The sequence below is a fragment of the Rhincodon typus genome, chromosome 22 (assembly GCF_021869965.1).
Source record: "Rhincodon typus isolate 14 chromosome 22, sRhiTyp1.1, whole genome shotgun sequence".
NCBI lineage: Eukaryota > Metazoa > Chordata > Chondrichthyes > Orectolobiformes > Rhincodontidae > Rhincodon > Rhincodon typus.
The window spans coordinates 625,057-646,024 of NC_063353.1; the positions used below are offsets into that span (position 1 = coordinate 625,057).

The window sequence follows — 20,968 nt, forward strand, 5'->3', positions numbered from 1 at the left end:
AATTAGAAGGCAAAGTCTGCTAAAATTGAGTGCTTTTTTAAAGCATGGAAGAGCTTTGGGATCATATGAAGATGAACAAATAAGTAGGATATGTGGCACAGAAACAGGTCACTCAGCCCAACTAATCAACCTTATTCCACTCAGCTTCCTCCCTACCATCTTTCTTCATCTAAATCTGTCATAACCATTTAATACCATCTCTGTTACGTCCTTGTCTAATTTCCTCTTGAATGCATCAACACTACTGGTTTCAATCCCTTCCTCGAATAGCATGTTCCATGTTCTCATATTCTTTGGGGAATAAATTTTCTTCTGAATTCCCTATTGGATTTATTGGTGGTGTCTACTTTATGGTCTTCCCACAAAAAGAAATATTCTATCTATATCCACAAAATCTTTCATCATTTCAAAAAACCTCCATCAGATCACCCTTTTTGAAAAGGAAAACAGCCTGTCCATACTTTCTTAACATGCCTACCCACACATTTCTGGTATCATAAATGGACGTCTTCCCGGCACTCTCTCTAGGGCCTCTATAAAATTCTTCAAATACTGCTTTTAGTTCTGGTTGCCCTATTGTGATTTAGAATCATAGAATCCCTACAGTGTAGAAACAGGCCCTTTGGCCCAACAAGTCCACACCAAACCTCAAAGCATCCCACCCAGCTATAACCCACCTAATCTACACATCCCTGAACACCTGGGGCAATTTAGCATTGCCAATCCACCTAGCATGCACATCTTTGGACTGTGGGAGGAAACCGGAGCACCCAGAGGAAACCCACGCAGACACAGGGAGAATGTGCAAACTCCACACAGACAGTCAGCCGAGGGTGGAATCGAACCCAGGTCCCTGGCGCTGTGAGGCAGCACTGTTAACCACTGAGCCACCATGCCTCCACTAATCAAGAAACCAAAGACATCTGGTCATGTCATTTAGTTGCTAGGATCCATAAACAACATGGATTTAATCAAGATCCAATACAGATTTAAGATAACTGCTTTACTTTTCAATTGTATCTCTCTAGAACTATGACCTTGTGCTTGGTTTGCTTCCTGAAAGCCTTGTTAAATTGTGGCACAACTTTTAATAATTGGTAATATTTTTTCTCCAAGATCCCTTTGATTCTCTATTCCACCTAGGTTTGCACCTTCCAAATTAGTGAACTCCCTGTTCTTCCTACCAAAATGTAATACCTCACAGTTATCTGCATTAAACTTCATTTGCCAATTAAATGCACATTCTGCAAGTTTAGTAATCCTCCTGTAATTTGTGGCAGATATTGACCATCCAGCAGTTTGGCCTCATCTGTAATTTTAGAAATGCATTTCTGGTGCCGAAGTTCAAATCATTCATGCTATTTAATACATTAAATCCTAGCTGCACATTTATTGACATTTATCTTTTATACTAGGTTGTTTCATATTGCCCAACACCTAAACTCTTATTCAGTAACATATAGCAGTTTGACCATGTTGACAGAATAAACAATTAAAACTACATGAAGTGCATAACAAACCTTAACGGATTCAGGTTTTGAGTGAAGATTTGTAGCTTGGGTGCTGGTTGTAGATGTTGGTGTGTTCATCGAGCTGGGAGGTCTGATAGCAGACGTTTCATTCCCTTACTAGATGACATCCTCAGTGCTGTGGAGCCTCCTGTGAAGTGCTGTTATCTAGAGCTGGATGGAATTCATACGGTCTGGTTTTTGTTGCTTCCAGTTGTGCGTTGTAATGGTCGGTATATCGGGTCTAATTCAACGTGTTTGTCGATGGAGTCCGTGGATGAATGCCAAGCCTCCAAGAATTCCCTGTCTGTCCTCTGTTTGGCTTGTCCTATGATAGTAGTGTTGTCCCAGTTGAAAGTGTGGTTTTTCTCGTCTGTGTGTATTGAAACCAAGGACATCTGGTCATGTCGTTTATGGATCCTAGCAACTAAATGACATGACCAGATGTCCTTGGTTTCAGTACACACAGATGAGAAAAACCGCACTTTCAACTGGAACAACACTACTATCATAGGACAGGCCAAACAGACGACAGCCAGGGAATTCTTGGAGGCTTGGCATTCATCCATAGACTCTATCGACAAACACATTGAATTAGACCCGATATACCGACCATTACAATGCAAAACCAGAAACGGCACCTACCGGAAGCAGCAAAAACCAGACCATATAAATTCAAACCAGCACAAAACAACAGTACTTCACAGGAGGCTCCACAGCACTGAGGACGTCACCTAGTAAGGGGACAAGATGTCTGCTATCAAACCTCCTGGCTCGGCAAACACACCAACATCTAAAACCTTAGCAGAATAAAACAGGGTACTATGTAAACTAGAGATAGTAGGAACTGCTGATGCTGGAGAATCTGAGACAACAAGGTGTAGAGCTGGATGAACACAGCAGGCCAAGCAGCATCAGAGGAGCAGGAAAGCTGACGTTTCGGGTCTAGACCCTTCTTCAGAAAAATGTAAACTATGTAAACTATGCCTGATAATACAAAACCTTTCTTTCTTCACACAGGAACAAAATTCAAATTGTGCAGGAATTCAAATTAATCAATGTTATAAGAACAGAACTATTTTTGAATTACAGTAATTTGAATTAACCAGCTTCCATTCAATATATACTACACTCAATTGTTTTTTTCAAAGTGTCTGACTCAATTAGCAAATAAAGGTCAAAGGTTTTAGTTTCACAATTGCTGCAGAGTTAACGGCATTCTGTTTAAGAAGTGGCACTTGATTTGTGGGGCTAAACATGTTTTTAATACACATAGGATCCCCACAGTGTGGAAAGAAGCCTTTCGGCTCATCAAGTCTGCACCACTCTTCCAAACAGCATCGCACCCAGACCCCAGCCCCGTAACCTATTCCCGTAATCCTGCATTTTCCATGGCCAATCAACCTAGCCTACACATCCCTGGACACTATGGACAATTTAGCATGGCCAATGCACCTAACATACACATCTTTGAACTGTGGGAGGAAACCCATGCTGACAAGGGGAGAACATACAAACTCCACACAGACACTCATTCGAAGCTGGAATCGAACCCGGGTCCCTGGTACTGCGAGGCAACAGTGCTCACCACTGAGCCACTGTGGCACCCACAAATATAATTATTACTTGAGTTGGTAATTATTTTGGACTGAAAATTAATTTGATTATCTGTGCAATAATATCAAGGGAGATTTCACTGTTCAGCAAGATTCTCATAACTGTCCTGGAGCCTTCATCAGAAACACTGTACAACTAGATTAACAAACTTTCCAAGTGGCTTATTCATTGGTTGGCTCAAAAAGCTATCCTTATAGGTTAATTATGATTATGTTGTTAAATTTAACTATTCCTAACAAAATTGCATTCTTAGGAAACATAGCTTTCCCAGTCCATTCATACGATTTCATCAGTAGGTTAACAAAGGAACAAAGTACTTCTGCATCCAGAGAACATAAGCAGTAGATTTTTATTATTACAGAACCCTCACATAGCGCAACCAACCAGAAAACCAGCATTATATGCAACAGATCAACAGGCAACAGCCATACCAAGGATACAAATGGAGAAGGTATTAATTGAGATTGACGTCAACAAAGGGCTGAGTTATGTTAAATGTTCATTTTCTAGAATGGCATGATAAGTTGCACAAGTAATAAATAAACCGGTGTTGAAACGACAATAATTCAACAGGTGAATAAAGCTCTTTACAAGCACTGTTCCAGTGTCAAATATGGGTCAAGTCAAGAATTTCAAGGTATTAAATATCATGCATTCCCCAAGGTGAATCCAACAGTCCAATAAATAGCATTGGTCAACATTACCTGTGAGATCCCTTTCCCTGAACTGTATCATTGGGAATATCATTGTGTCAGCAACTTGTTTAGCTAGTTCTGTATGAAGAGAATTTAGCTACGAAAAGAAGTGATTTCATTAGTTACATATCTTGCAATTCAGTAAGTAAAATTACATAAATTACACAGAATTTACACAATTTGCAAAACAAGTTTGCTAATCTTCTGATTTTCATCTCTTCTACATTTAGCTTCCACAAAGGACCCAGGAATTTCTGAAAAATCACTGTATTGAGGAATTGAGCATAATTGAGTCACTTACGCCCTGAATTATGCAGGTGAATTGAGAAAAAGAGAAAATATAGAATCCATAGGCTACACATGAATGGAGACTGGAAGATAAGTGTCACCTAAAGTGCTGACTGGAGTTGGAACGCATTCCAATACCAGACAGCAGAGAAACTGGCAGAAGGAAACCTAGGATAAATTCAATGGCTCTCTTTATCATCGCTTTACTGAGGGTGTAGGGGTCTGGAATGGGGAAAGAAATGTGGGGTCAACTGGGCAGGAAGGTGCAGAAGATCATGAGGGGACGGGGAAAAGAATTGTAGGGATGCAGGGGAAGGAGGAGATTGTGTGGAGTGGGATGTGTGTCATGGTGTGTAAATGCAGTAGGGTATGTTTGTTGGGTGTGTGTGGGTGTAGGGGGAGCTGGATGATTGCATGTGGGGGATGTGCGTGGTGGGGGAGATTTGGATGACTTTTGGGCTGAGTGGGTGGTGGGGACTGAGATGATGCAGGGAGACACTGGTGGAGAGGGTGGACTATGGGTGCAGGAAGAAAGAAGGATGCGGAGGTGTGGGCATTTCAAGCAGCAAGGAGTATAACCCAAGGAGTATCTCTATGTGATGTGCCACTCCTCCTGGTGGTGATGAACACAGCGCACAGCAGTGGACAGAGCAAAATGGCAACAGCAGACTCCTTGGAGGTTTCTAAATAATAACCCTGAAAATGAGGACAAAGGCACCCCAGGACAGGACTTACAGGCCACATACAGGGCAATCCAGAAATTCCACTCTCTCTCCTATCAAATTGGAAGTCATTCAAGAATGCATTACAGAAACACCATCTTAGGCCATGATCTGGCACAGTTATAAATGTTATTACAAAGGGAATTGTCATAAGGAAATGCAAAAAATTATTTACAAGTAAAGAACATGGAATATTATCAAGCTAAAAAATACAGGATACCACTTCCAAGATAAACAAATACAAAATTCAAGGTAACATTAACAGAATGGTCAAAGGAAACAAATTTATAATAAAGAAAATTAACATTGCATAGGCAATGGAAAGAAAAACTATCAAAAACTAAAATAACATTTGGAATAATCTATCAAGTACACGGTATAGCCAAACACATTAAAACAATGAAAATACCGTTGAATCAGAATGTCTAAGAGATGGGATTCTTTGGCCTTTCCCTATGCTCTTACACTCTGGGCAAATTGTCACAGTATCAATGAGCAATAAATTCAGAAAACTAACTTTTGATCAAGCAAATACAGAGAAACGATTTCAAGTGTCAGATGGTCCATGACCAGAGAACACGAGTGCAAGTGATTGACAAAAGTGACAGGAGGAACCATTTTTCTGCACATCAAACTGTTCTGATCTAGAATGCACTGACTGAAAGAATGATGGAAGCAGATGTTATCATAACTGTCAAAAGCCAACTGGATAAATACAGGAAGGGAAAACATTTATAGGGCTACGGGATAAGAATCTAATTCAATAGTTTTTTTATAGTCAGAATAGCCACAAAAAACAGAATGGACTCCTGTGCTTTGTCATTCCCTGATTCAATGAATACTCCCTTCACTCCATGCTGGGTTTTGTCACAGCTGAGTCATTAAGTTTTCAATCAAATTAAAACTAATGAGAAAGAATTTTTATGTTCTGTATGCACCAAGTAAATGCACATGATTACCACCATGTTAGTTCATCTTATATGGGCTAATTTGCTAGTATAAAGCCACAAAATGATGTGAACATTTGCTCCCCTGAAGCAGGAAACGTCAATAGATAAAGTACATTAAAATTATAATAAATTTACCAATGGTTACTGGATAAAATTTACTAGGTTTTTGACAAAAATTAAACTCCTTTTGATATATTACAGACAGCATCAACAGTGAAGATAAACGTTAAGCATTAAGACAGGTCAAATAAACTACCAGATGACAGGATACCAAAACTGAGACATGTTTCATTATAATTATCACTAAGTCTGTGTCCAACTAAAATAAACCAACAGCATCCAATTGCCACTATACTGGTCCAGAGAACATCGAATTTAATAGGAGCTTGTGAGCAAGAAGTGCTTGAGCAAAGTTGTTTCTTTGTGCTGCATACCTGCACATGGGCAAATAAAGCCAAAAAAAAAGTTTTACAAATACACTAACTGCATAACTGAAGAAAGAGTAACTGAAGAAAGAGTAAGGCATATTAGGAATAACAGGAGCTTCTGTGCACAGCAAGAAGACGTGAGCATTATTCTTAATAGATATTTTGTACTTGTCACAAGAGAGGGATGATACAGACACTGTGATTACGGAGCAGCAGTGTGAAACAGAGCCAAACACAATATAACAAAGCGGTTGAGCATCTTTGAAACAAGACAAATCACCAGGTCTGAATGAAATGTATCCTAAGTTGCCAAAAGAAGCAAGAGAACTGCACTGTTGCGCATGTTTGATTTGATTTACATGGATTTTAGCAAAACTTTTGATAAGTCTGTTGATGGACTGTTCAGAAAAGTAAGAGACCATAGAAGCCAAGGACAAGCAGCAAATTGGGTCCAAAACTGACTTGATGGCAGGAAGTAAAAGCTAATAAAAGCAAAATACAGTAGAGATGCTGGAAATCTGAAACAAATGCAAAGAATGCTTGAAAAATTCAGCAGGTCTGGCAGCAACTGTGAAGAGAGAAACACAGAGTTAATGTTTCAATTCCAGTACGACTTCTTTAGAGAGAAGAGCACTTGTGTGACTGAACAGCATTCCCACTGGGAGCTCTACAGAGCTCAGTAAAACATTCCTTGCTATTTTTTGGTTAATGTTAATGAATTAGACTTGCTTTGATAGCTTAAGGGGCAACTTCAGCAGTGGTGTCCTAAAGGCACTCCAGAAACCCAGGAGCCATGGAAGGAACAAAGGATGAACTTTGCCCTAACTTTAACTTAATTATTTCTTGTTATAATTCCTGTAATTAAGACAGTAGTGAATTGTGGCAACTTATACACATCTCACTGTATTTTCATAAATATAAGCAATAATAAATGGCTATTCTATTCTAGACTTAAACATAGAAAGCGTGATTAAGGCATTTGGAGATGATACAAGAATTGGTCATCTGGTTGATACTGACGTAGAAAACAACGGGAAGATATCAATGTCAAGAAAGTGGTAAATGAATTTCAAGAGAAGGATGGAATGAGAAGGGGAAACAAGGCAAAGGGGCGGCACGGTGGCTCAGTGATTAGCACTGCTGCCTCACAGCACCAGGGATCCAGGTTCGATTCCCCCCGCAGGCGACTGTCTGTGTGGAGTTTGCACATTCTCCCCGTGTCTGCGTGGGTTTCCTCTGGGTGCTCCGGTTTCCTCCCACAGTCCAAAGATGTGCGGGCTAAGTGGATTGGCTATGCTAAATTGCCCATAGTGTTCAGGGATGCGTAGATTAGGGCGGTTGGGATCTGCATGGGATGCTCTGAGGTTTGGTGTGGACTTGTTGGGCCAAAGGGCCTGTTTCCACATTGTAGGGGTTCTAATACATAATAAATGAGGAAATATTGAGAAGTGTACAGAAACAGAGGGATATTGGTGTGCATATTCACAGATACCTGGAAATAACTGTACAGGTAGATAAGCTGGTTAAAAAGATATATAGTCTATGCTTTAGCTAAGAAGGAAAAGAGAGCAAAAAGTTATGCTGGAACTGTATAAAACACTAGATAAGCCACAGTTAGAGGACTGTACATAATTTTTTTCATATTATATGTGATCACAATGGAGAGAACACAGAAGCGATTTACAAACAATGTACTGGGAATGGAAATGTTAGTTAGTAGGGAAGATTAGATTGACTGGGTCTCATTTCTTTGCAGCAGAGGAGGCAGAAGGGAAATTTAGCAAATTATTTGGAGTCTATACAGAGTGGGTAGGATGGACCTATTTCTCTTCATGGAGGGATAAATAATCAGGCAACAGAAATTTAAAGTAATTGGCAGAAAGATAAGGAGACAGTCGAGTAGAATTATTTTCATCCACCAGGGATTTGGAATTCAGAGGACAGAAAGCCCCCATCACATTAAAACAAAAAAATGGATAGGCAATTGAGACACTGTAACCCACAGAGCTGTGAATGAGTATGGGCATAAAGAAAGCCAAATGGCCTTCTTCTGAACCATGAAGTTTCTATGTTTCAATACTGCCCTAAATCTCTCTATTAACCTTCCTTCATGTATACAAGCCATCGCTTAAATACATCAATGATGTCTGCTTCAACCGTTCTATCTGGCAGCTAGTTCCACATACGTACCACCAAGTAAACAGCTCACCAAAAAATAGTAAGCCAATCTCTCTATTTGATCAGTCAATGGTCATTCTACATTTATATGCTTGGCTTTTGCACCCCAAAAGCCTCTTCACATTCCATAGAAAGGTAGCTAAAATAGACTTGCTACTCAAAAGCCTGGACTAATGATTCAGAAACATGAGTTCAAAGCCTACCATGACAGCTGGGTAAGTTAAACATATTTAATTAAAATAGTTGAATAATTTTGAATTTTTTTTTAGAAAATTGGTAATGGTGATCATAAAGTAACTAAATTGTTATGAAATCTCATTCAGAGCTTTCAGGAAGTAAGCTTGCCATCCTTATTTGTGACTCTAGATTCATCACAATATAGCTGACTCTCAATTGTCCTCAGGAATGGCCCATCAAGTCAATGACTTGTATCCAAGAAAGAAGGTCCTTCTCAAAAGATAATTAGGGATGAACAATAAATGCTGGCCTTACCAGTGACAGTACCCTCGAATTAAGAAAAATAAATAAATCTACCATATTGATCTCTTCATAAATTTATATACCTCTGTCAAGCCACTTCAGATTCTCTTTCCCATTACTTACCCAAAATGATATCCCTTATGTTGGGACATTTTAATATCTTCAGTTTCTTTTATGATTGAATTTCTCACATTCTTAATTATTCTGCAATGTCAATAAAAGGAACTGGCTTTGCTCACACCTCCAAATTATAATTAAATGCTTAATAAATTTTCAGATGACACCAAAATTGGTGGTGCAGTGGACAGTGAAGAAGGTTACCTCAGAGTACAACCTTGATCAAATGGTCCAATGGGCCAAGGAGGGGCAGATGGAGCTTAATTTAGATAAATGTGAGTTATTGCATTTTGGTAAGGCAAAGCAAGGCAGGACTTATACACTTAATGGTAGCGCCCTGGGGAGTGTTGCTGAATAAAGAAATTTTGGACTGCAGGTTCATAGTTCCTTGAAAGTGGAGCCACAGGTAGACAGAGTGGTGAAGGCGGCATTCGGCATGCTTGCCTTCATTGGTCAGTGCATTGAGTACAGAACTTGGGAGGTCATGCTGTGGCTGTGCAGGACAATGGTAAGGCCACTTTTAGAATACTGAGTTCAACTCTGGTCTCCCTGCTATAGGAAGGATGTTGTGAAACTTGAAAGGGTTCAGAAAAGATTTGCAAGGATGTTGCCAGGATTGGAGGGTTTGAGCTATAGGGAGAGGCTGAACAGGCTGGGACTATTGTCCCTCAGCATCGGAGGCTGAGGAATGACCTCAGAGGTCTATAAAATCATGAGGGGCATGGATAGGGTGAATAGACAAAGTCTTTTTCCCAAGGTAAAGGAATCCAAAACTAGAGGGCAGAGGTTTAAAGTGAGAGGGGAAAGACTGGAAAGGAACCTGAGGGGCAACTTTTTCATGCAGAGGATGGTGTGTGTATGAAACAAGCTGCCGGAGGTGTTGATGGAGGCAGATACAATTACAACATTTAAAAAGCATCTGGATGAACAGGAAGGGTTTAGAGGGATATGGGCCAAATGCTGGAAAATGGGACTAGGATCAGTTTAGGATATCTTATCAGTGCAGACGAGTTGCACTGAAGGGTCTGCTTCCAATGCTGTATAACTCTATAAATACTTATTATGGCATTAAGTTACTTCACTTATAACTTCAGCTTCTCATGAGTGAGCTCAGTGCTACAGTTTCTCATGCTCTCAAAATTCTCACAAAAAAGCCATAAAATCATTATGTACACATGAAAACAACCAGAACCGAAACTCAAATCAGTGAAATCAATAATTAAATTGCAGGTATGAACTCAATATGAAACAATAGTCACTTAATTCTAAAATATGACTCAGTTTGTAAATATTTTTGCAAAATCCCAATTCTTGATGTGACACATTGTATATTCCTAACAGGGATGAGTAACAGAAAAGTAAACCTTCTTGCTAAGTTACTTGTTCTGAAATATGTGTCACTTTTTGAGAGAATGTGGAAGCTGAAGGGCCACCTGCTAGAAGTGCATGAAATTATGAGCAGCATGGATGGTGAATAGTAGGAATCCTTTTCCCCAGAGTGGAAATGTCAAATGCTAAGGATCATAGCTTTCAAGTGAGAGAGGGCAAGTTTACAGGAGATGTGCGAGACACGTTTTTATGCAGAAAGTGGTGGGTGCCGCAATGCACTGCTAGGGGAGATGGTAGGAGCAGATACAATAGCAAAGTTTAAGAGGCATTTGAACAGACACCTGGCAGAGCATAGACGGATATGGACTATGTGCAAGCAGATGGGATTAGTTTAGAATGACATCATGGTCAGCACAGACATGCTAAGCCAGAGTGCCTATTCCTGTGCTATACTGTTCAATGTTCTGTGTTTACCCAAAATACACAGAAACTCGAATTGCTTCTATATCAGCTCCCAATGATGCCATTCTTACCCCATCTCTAGTTACCCTAAATATTAATGACTTGCTAGACCACTCTAGTGGGTAGCCATGCAATCTGGACAGGATTCAAGATAAATGCTGGCCACATATGGGTGGCAAGTTCCTTACCCTGTTGATCACTTGATAAACAGTTGGATTCTTAATCATAATTTGGTGACTTTCATTACATTAATTTCACACCTCACAATAGTACAGTTTGAACTCCTCACTTGAGGGGGTAGGTCGATTATTTCACTACTGTACTTGACAGATTATATCAATTACAATGTATTACCTCATTTACAACCCTGGCAAAACGTTGGAGAGTAGAAATCACTTCATCGTCCCCTTTGCTCAAAGCGAAATTCTAAAAAGTGATAAAGATTTCAGAATTAGATACACAGCTATTTGGATAATTTTGAGATTTCTGCCTTTTCTCCTTCATCCAAAGTATCAATAGCTTGAGCCCAGTTCCAGATGTGTCTTCCGGTATTTTGTCCGATTGGCTATTCCACACTAATGGAGATATTTTTGTCTCTAGAACGAATTTTAGTGCATAAACAGGCAGAGATATATGAGGTTGTTCCTCACTTGGTATTCTCATTGACCTGACAGGATGGGAAACATGGTCTTGTCAGCAGTCTACATCAGCATGATCTCTGTCCTTACCTGTACACTTCTGCCCAGTTACACGTGGCTGTCAAGGTTAAAAATGCACAACAATGCCTCTTCTTCCTCAGGTGGCTTAGGAAATATGGCATGTCCATAAGGACTATCACCAACTCTTACAGATGCACCACAGGAAGCATTCCATTGGGTTCATAACGGCCTGGTACAGCAACTGCTCTGCCCAGGACCGTAAGAAACTACAGAAAGTCACGTGCACAGTCCAGACCATCATGGAAGCCAACCTCCCAACCATAGACTCCATTTACACTTCTCGTTGCTATGGAAAGGCTACTAACATCATCAAAGACCCCTCCCACCCCAATAATACTCTTTTCCAACCTCTTTGTCAGACAGAAGACACAGAAGCTTGAACACATGCAGCAACAGGTTTAAGAACAGCTTCTTCCCTGCTTCTATTAGACTGCTGAATGGACTTCTCTAATTTCAAATCTAAAGTTGACCTTGCTTTGTGCATCTCCTGTGCAACGTAACCTTGCACACCTCACTTTGTCTGAGCACCCTATGATCCAATATCCTTGTTTGCTATGATCTGCCTGTACTGCTGGCAAAACAAAACTTTCACTGTACTTAGGTACATGTGACAACAATAAATCAAATTAAATCAAATCAGGAATGGGAATGTTCGCTGACATTCCTCTCCCTAGCCAACTGTGATGAGGTCCACTGAGGCCTTTCTACTGACCCACTAATTCAGCACACTCCAGTAATCAAACAACTGGCTGTTGTGGGGCTCTGCAACATGTTATTTTTACAAAGTGAACCAACAAGTTGAGTTTGCTTGGGAAAAGGAATTAGGACATGGAACAAAATTAATTTGTTTAAGTTGATTTCCGTAGAATTTATGGTCTATTGTAGATTGAAGAGAGTTTTGCGTCTGAAAACAAATATTTGTAATATGTATTTTGGAGCAATTTTAAATTGACTAATGACAAACTTTGATATAAACACATTCAAAATGCATTTAGATCTTTTAAAAAAACACATCAAACGATTTTAATGCAACATTGTTCTGAATTAAGCTTAAGCTTGATTTAGACTCTGAAGACTGAAAATGAGATTCTGCAAGATCCTGTGTGTTTACATTACAATTTGGGTTAAGTGCAAAATAAGGAAATGGTTTTTCATAACTTGCAAAAATATAATCCTTTTCAAGGCTATATTGCTCAAGACTGCATGAACTCAAACTTTGGTATATCATCAACAGTAAAATTGGTCATCTGTCATTATTCTTCTGTCAGACACTTTGCAATTGGAGGCCAATTTCCAGTGGCGTACCATAGGAGTTAGTGCTAGGTGCCCTATTTTCGTGATTATATATATAAACAATACAGGTGAGAAAACTTGGGGGGTTTCATGATAAGTCAGTGAGAAACAATGTCTTAGGTTATAGGACGAGATAGATGTATTGGTCAGATGCGCAAATCAGTGCCAGATGCAATTTAACTCTGACAAATGCAAGATGATGTTGTTTGGAAGAACTAACAAGAGAGTACTCAATGAAAGGCAGGACCCTAGGTAGTTCAGAGGAAGGGAGGGATTTTGGAGTGTGTGTCAATGGACCCCTGAAGTCAGCATGGCAGGTCAGTAGGGTAGTGAAGGAGGCATACAGGATACTTGCTTTTATCAGTCAAGGCATAGATTATAACAGCAGGGAGATTATGTTGGAACTGTACAGGACTTTAGTTAGGTCACAACTGGAACACAATGTGCAGCTCTAACCACCAAACTATATGAAAGATCTGATTACACTGGAGGAGGTGGAGGAGGAGATTCACTAGGATGTTACCTGGGATGGAGCATGTTAGCCATGAAGAGAGACTAGATAAGCTTGAGTTGTTTTCTTTGGAGCAGGGAAGGCTGACGGGTTAATCCTTAGAGGTTATGACGGGCATTAGCCAGGGTGGATAGAAAGCAGCTCTTCCCCTTAGTTGAGGGATCAAAAACAAAGGAACATAAATTTAGGGTGAAAGGCAGGAGATTTAGAGGGGACTTGAAAAACCTTGTCACCCAGAGGGTGACAGGATTCTGGAACGCACTGCCTGGGAGGGTAGTTGAAGCGGCAAACCTCACAACCTTTTAAAAAGTACTTCAATGAGCACTTAAGATGTCATAACATTCAAGGCTGTGGCCTAGTGCTAGAAAGTGGGACTCGTGTATATTTAGTGGATTTTTGGCAGTACAGATTCAATGGGCCGAAGGGCTTCTTCTTTACTGTATGATTCCAAGAGGGAATGTGTCGGCTTCAACTCCTCACCTGATTCAGAAAGTTGTGATGAAGCTTCCTTCCATAATCTAAGCATATAATCCAAGCTAAAATGTTGATGCAGTAATGAGGGAGTGCTATACACTTGTATGAAATATTACCATGACCCCACCTTCCCTTTCAGATGTGTGTAAAAAATTCAAAAGTCTATTTCAAAGGGATTTGGACTTCATCCTGATAATCTGGTCAATATTTATCCTCTTTCCTACATCACAAACGATTATAGTTGGTCTTTTATTTCCTTGCTGTTCTTCAGTGCAAATCTGCTGGAATATTTGTATAAAAAACTGACACTAAACAGCATTTCATTGTATATGAAGACAGAATAGTGTGCTATATAAATACAAGACATTATTCAGTGGGTCTGTCATCTCAGTTGGCTGCACAGATGGTTTGGTCTGCAGAATGATGCCAACAGCATGGGTTCAATTCTTGTACCAGTTGAGCTTACCATGAAGGACTCAATTCTCAATTTCTCCCTATATCTGAGGCGTGGTGACCACCAGGTTAAACCATCACGAGTCATTGCTCTCTGACGAGACAGCAGCCCTATTGTCCACTGGCACTCTGGCAACTTTATTTTTACATTTATAAGTCTTCTCTCTCAAGTGAATGCAGTGATCTCTCACAGTCCAAAAGATGTACAGGTTAGGTAGATTAGCCACAGGAAATGCAGGGCTACAGGGATAGGGTAGGGGTGGATCTGGGTGGGATGCACTTCGGAGGGGCAATGTGAACATGATTGGCCGAATGGTATGCTTCCATGCTGTAGGGATTCTATGATTCGATCTCTGCTTCCGCTTTGATTTGCAGTCAACAAATTTGACAAAGAGTCATACAGCACGGAAACAGACCCTTCAGTCCGACCAGTCCATGCTCAACATCATCCCAAACTAAACTAGCCCCACCTGCCTGCTCGTGGCCCATATCCCTCCAAACTTTTCTTATTCATGTATTTATCGAAGTGTCTTTTAAATGTTGTGACCACACCCACATCCACCACTTCCTTGAAAAATTCATTCCACCCTCTGTGTAAAAAATTTGGCCCTCATGTCTTTCTTAAATCTCTCTCCTCTCGCCTTAAAAATATGCCCCCTAGTCTTGAAATCCCCCATCCTAGGGAAAAGACACCTACCATTAACTCTAACTTTACCCCTCATGATTTTATAAACATCCATAAGGTCACCTCTCAACCTTCTATGCTTCAGTGAAAGAAGTCCCAGTCTAAACAGCCTTTCTTCATTACTTAAATTTTCCATGCCTGGCAACATCCTGGTAAATCTCCTCTGAACTTTCTCTAATCTAATAACGTTCTTCCTATATCAGGGTGACTAGACGTGGACACAGTACTTCAGAAGAGGCCTCAGCAATGTCCCGTCAAACCTCAACATGACTTCCCAACTCCTATACTGAAAAGACTGAGAAACGAAGGTAAGCATGCTAAATGCCTTCTTAACCACCCTGTCTATATGTGATGCAAACTTCAAAGAATTATGTACTGAACCCTTGGGTCCCTCTGTTCTACAACACTACCCAAGGGCCTACCATTAACTGTATAAGTCCTGAACCCTGTTTGTTGTACTAAAATGCAATACCTTGCATTTATCCAGATTGAACTCCACCTACCAGTTTTCAGCCTACTGACCCATTTCATCAAGATCTCTACTTAATCTTAGAAAACCTTCTTCACTGTCTACTATGCCACCAGTTTTGGTGTTGTCCACAAACTTACTAACCAAGCCTCCCTACTCTCATCCAAATCATTTATATAAATGACAAACAAGAGAGGACCCAGAACTGATCCATGTGACAGGATCTTTAAAAGAAAATAAAATGGATCTATTCTTCACCAAGTGAGAAGGCAACCCATTTCTCCCACTGTTTTACATCCAGTAGAAGGCTTACTTTAATGACAAAGGAAGCTTTATGTGGTCAGTTAAGTAGTCTGACTGACCCGTAGGCTGATGGGCAGACATGTTGAGAGGGGGCAACAGCATGGCACTTCATTCCCAATACACGTCAGTATCCAGCTAGACGTTAACCAATATCCAGAGATGAAATTTTTCACCTTAGCTCATTGGCACTGCCACAAGAGAAACAGTTCAGAACACTGCACAGAATATTTTTAACCCTTAATATTTCATAACAGGATGGACAGGTAGAAATGTAGACACACAATGAACCCAAAAAAGCCTGTTCACAAACAAGGAGTCTAACAAATCTATCCCCTCAGCAACAGAGATGTAAAATGGCAGCTGTAAAATAACTCAGCACACTGGAGGAAAGATTTCAAGAGAAACCACCAAAATAAAACCTTTGAGCTAAGACTGCAGCAATAGAAACCACTCACTGAGCAGGCCAATGAACCACAAGATCACATAATGGAAAAGTTATATCATTCAGTGGGTGGTCCTAGACAATCACCGGGTCTCCTGTAGCATCGCCCATCGGCAGCCAGGTCATGTACTGGACAATTGGGTCACCCACAGTATCATACACAGGAAAGGCTGGGTCACACCATAACTGCAAGTGGTTCCCGTAAATCACGTATGACTGAGGTTGTGTTGCGTACATCGGCAGGTAATGATTAAATAACTAACTAACTTAATTCATTTAACATAGAACATAGAACAGTACAGCACAGTGCACGCCCTTCAGCCCATGATATTGTGCTGAACTTTTACCCGAAACTATCTAATCTCCACCCCTACCTCATAGTATCATCCACATGCCTATCTAATAGCCGCTTAAATGCCCCTAATGAGGCCGACTCCACTACCCTCTCCGGCAATGCATTCCACGCCCCTATCACTCTCTGAGTAAAGAACCTACCTCTGACGTCTCCCCTATATCTACCTCCACTCACTTTAAAACTATGCCCCCCTGTTAATAGCTACCTCCACCCTAGGAAAAGGTCTCTGGCTGTCCACTCTATCTATACCTCTGATCACTTTGTACACCTCTATCAAGTTACCTCTCATCCTTCATCATTCTAAAGAGAAAAGCCCTAGCTCTCTCAACCTTCCTTGTAAGACCTTCCCTTCATTCCAGGCAACATCCTGGTAAATCTTCTCTGCACCTTTTCTAATGCTTCCACATCTTTCCTGTAATGAGGTGACCAGAACTGGACACAATACTCCAGATGTGGCCGAACCAGGCTTTTGTACAGCTGGAGCATAACTTCATGGCTCTTGAACTCAATCCCTCTATTAATGAAAGCTAACACACCTTCTTAATGCCTTCTTAACAACTCTATCCACCTAGGTGGCAGCTTTCAGGGAACTGTGGACATGAACCCCAAGATCCCTCTGTTCCTCCATACTGCCAAGAATCTTTCTGTTAACCCTGTATTCTGCTTTCAAGTTTGTCCTTCCAAAATGAATCGCCTCACACTTTTCAGGGTTAAACTCCACCTACCACTTCTCAGCCCAGCTCTGCATCCTATCAATGTCCCTTTGTAACCTAGAACAGCCCTCCGCACTATCCACAACTCAACCCACCTTCGTATCGTCCGCAAACTTACCAATCCACCCTTCCACTTTTAAGAAAAATCACAAACAGAAGAGAACCAAGGCTCCCTCACTCGACCGCATCTTCCCTGCCTGCAAGGGTCAAACACAGCGAGCACATGCAGTATGCATTCCTTAAACAATCTCCACATTTCTATAGTGCTCTTCCCTGACAGCATCTGTTCCCATTTTATGTTACCCAGTTCTTGCCTAACAGAATTATAATTACCCTTCCCCCAATTATAAACCTTACCTTGCTGTATGTACCTATCCTTTTCCATGACTATTGTAAAAGTAACAGAGTTATGATCACTACCGCCAAAACGCTCTCCCACCAACAGGTCTAACACTTGGCCCGGTTCACTGCCAAGCACCAAACCCAAAGCGGCCTCTCCTCGTGTTGGTCTATCTACATACTGTGTCAGGAATCCTTCCTGAACGCACTGGACAAAATCCGCTCCATCTAAACTATTACAACTAAAATGTTTCCAATCAATATTTGGAAAGTTGAAGTCACCCATGACTACAACCCTGTGACGTCTGCACCTTTCCAGTATGTGCCTCCCAATCCGCTCCTCTGCAACTATTAGGGGTTCTGTAAAAAATCCCAAACAAAGTGACTGCTCCTTTCTTGTTCCTGACCTCAACCCAAACTGACTCTGTAGACATATCATTCTTGAACTGCCTTTCAGTAGCTGCTATACTAGCCCTGACTAGCAATGCGACTCCTCCGCCTCTTTTACCACCCTCCCTATTTTTTCTAAAGCATCTAAATCCCGGAACTTCCAACAACCATTCCTGTCTCTGAGTTACCCAAGTTTCTGTCATGGCCACAACATTGTAGTTCCAAGTACCGACCCAAGTATCTGCCTCCCAATCCGCTCCTCCAGAAACTTGGATTTGGTTAAACGTCAATTGACCACAGCCTTGTGTCATCCTCTAATAGGGAAATTTAACGGGAATGATCAGTTTGACCAGTGGTGTACGGGCATCTATTTGTAATGTTTACGAGTGTTGATGACTAAAGGGAATTTGTTGCTTGAAAAAGGAAGATTAAAAGCAGTGAGCAAGGGGTGGCATTAGACTGGGTTGTCTCTGCTTCTGTAAATTCATCGAGAATTTAAACTGATGATTAGTTGGCTGCTGAGCACCTGTCTCTAATAAACTCATGTTATCCGTTGTCAAGTTGGGAAGCACTAACAGGTGGGGTGGCAGAGTAATTTAATGTGCGAGTTGGTGCTAAACAGCACTCCAATGAATCATCCCTATCATCCTCCAGCTAACTGTTACAAACAATTTAATGGGATTACCCATTCATACATGGATCCATCAAATTTATAAGTATTTTTAATTTCTAGATTCTTAAGCTGAGTTTCTCTCCTTTTACACTAATTTACCTCATTATCTGGCACAATTCAAGTTGCTTTAGAAAGTAAGCATGGACAAAATATTAAAATAAAAATCTCTTCAATGTTCTCACCTGTTTCTCATATGCAAGAAGCTGTTTGGACAGCTGCTGTGTTGCTATGCTCATTTCATTCTGCAAAGACAAAAAGCCAACACATTAGGAACCGTCTGCACAGAGTAAAATAGCATAATAGAATATTCTCAGAAGCTCTGTGAAGTCTCTCAGGACCCATAATCTGCAACCCTTTAATCGTGCTGATGCAGAATGCAAATCCAACTACAGCGTCCGAAACAGTAACATCAAAACATCAGTAAGCATCTATGCATTTGTTCTAACTGATCAAAACATTGTTACAATTGACAACACATCTGTATCTGGTCTTCTTTATTCTATGAATATAATGCAACTCCACAAATATGAAATTGCATAATCTTGTAGGGAAAACTCTACTATTCTATACTTTATAAGCTTTACACTGTTGGAATCTCACAGCCCATGTGAATTGCATTCGCATGTTCATGCCAAGGAACTCTGATAGCCCCAAGTAATGTGTACTTCGCCAAGAAGAATCCTTGACTAAAATGGACAAATATCTTTCCTTGCCATTAATACACAATTCCACACACAAAAAATGTTAATCCTTGATTGAAAGAATTAGGAATCAGCTTGTTTAATGATTTTGCATTCATTAATTCAAGTTATTTGTCTTTTGTTTAGAACATAGGAAATAGAATGAGAAGGCTATTTACCTCACAAGCCTGATCAGATTGAGGTCTGAACTCCACTTTCCTGCCTGTTCCTCATAACACTTAACCCCATCTATCAAAAATCTGTTTCACTAAGCCTTGTGATCCACACTCCCACTGCTCTTTGGGAGAGATATTTCCAAAGATTACCAAGCTCCCATAGAAGAAATTCCTTTTCGTCCTAAATGGGACACCTCCCATTTTTAAACTGTACACCCAAGTTCTAGATCTCCCTACTAAGGAAGCATCCTCTCAGCACTACTCTGTCAAAACCCCTCAGAATCTTAACAATTTCAATAATTTCACCTCTCATTCTTCTAAACTCCAACAGGTTCAATCTTTCCACAACGGACAAACCCTTCATCCTAGGATATAATCTAGTGAATCTTCGCTAAACTACATTCAATACAACTATGTCCGTCTTTGGATAAGGAGAACCAAACCTTAAACAGTATTTAAAGGTGCGATCTCAACAATGCCCTGTACAGTTGCAGCAAAACTTCTCTACTTTTATATTCCAATCACCTTATAATAATGACTAACATTCCTAATTAATTGCTGTACCTGCACGCTAGCATTTACATTCATACACAAGGATAACCAGATTCCTCTGCACCAGAGCATCATTCCATTTGCATTAAATTCTGCGTTTTATTTTCTTCCTACCAAATGGAGAACTTCATATCTTCGTACATTGTACTCCATTTACTATTCTTTTGCTCTTTCACTCAATCTATCTACATCCCTTTGCCAGCTTTTTGTATTGCCTTCACAGCTTTCCTACTTAAGGTCAGCAAATTTGGCTTAAATACACTTGATCCATTAATCCAAGTCATTAGTAGAGGTTGTGAATAGTCGAAGCCTCAATGCTGACGACAGTGCCATTACACAATAGTTTGCTATTTTGAATATGTCAGTGTGGACTCAATGGACCAAATACCACCCCTTCTGCACTGTTAAGGGTCCTACAGTTGTAATATTTCACCCTTACACCATGAGCTCTCATCTTATATGCAGCATCTTAACAGATGCCCTTTGGAAATCTAAATACACCACATCTTCTGGCTCCCCTTTATCCACCCTGATTATCATTATCATCATCCATCCTCAGAAAACTCTTCCAAATTTGTTGAGCACAATTTTTCCTTCATAAAACAATGTTGATTCTATCTAATAACTAAGAGTTTCTAATGTCCTGTTGTTACATATTTAAGAATGGATTTTTGCACTTTCCTCAATGACAGATGTTAGGCTAACTGACATGTAGTTTCTTGTTTTCTGTCTCCCTCCTTTTTGTGATAAAGGTATTACATTTGTGGGTATTTCAACCTGCTGGGTACTTTCCAAACTCTAAAAAAATTTGGAAGATTGCAAGCAATGCAGACATTACCTCTACATCAGAGATAGTAGGAACTACAGATGCTGGAGAATCTGAGATAACAAGGTGTAGAGCTGGATGAACACAGCAGGCCAAGCAGCATCATAGGAGCAGGAAGGCCGACGTTTCAGGCCTAGACCC

General features: G+C 40.4%; 1 protein-coding gene across 2 annotated transcripts in view; it reads right to left on the reverse strand.

Moving 5' to 3' along the window:
• The window catches only part of appl2 (adaptor protein, phosphotyrosine interaction, PH domain and leucine zipper containing 2), a 99,794-nt gene that overhangs the window by 57,641 nt on the left and 21,185 nt on the right, over positions 1-20,968 (reverse strand). For both annotated transcript variants that reach the window (XM_048610506.1, XM_048610505.1), the window contains exons 3-5: positions 18,776-18,835; positions 11,129-11,200; positions 3,830-3,917 (exon numbers count right to left, since the gene is read on the reverse strand). In XM_048610506.1, the coding sequence (XP_048466463.1) occupies positions 3,830-3,917; positions 11,129-11,200; positions 18,776-18,835 (220 nt within the window). The remainder of the gene's footprint in view (positions 1-3,829; positions 3,918-11,128; positions 11,201-18,775; positions 18,836-20,968) is intronic.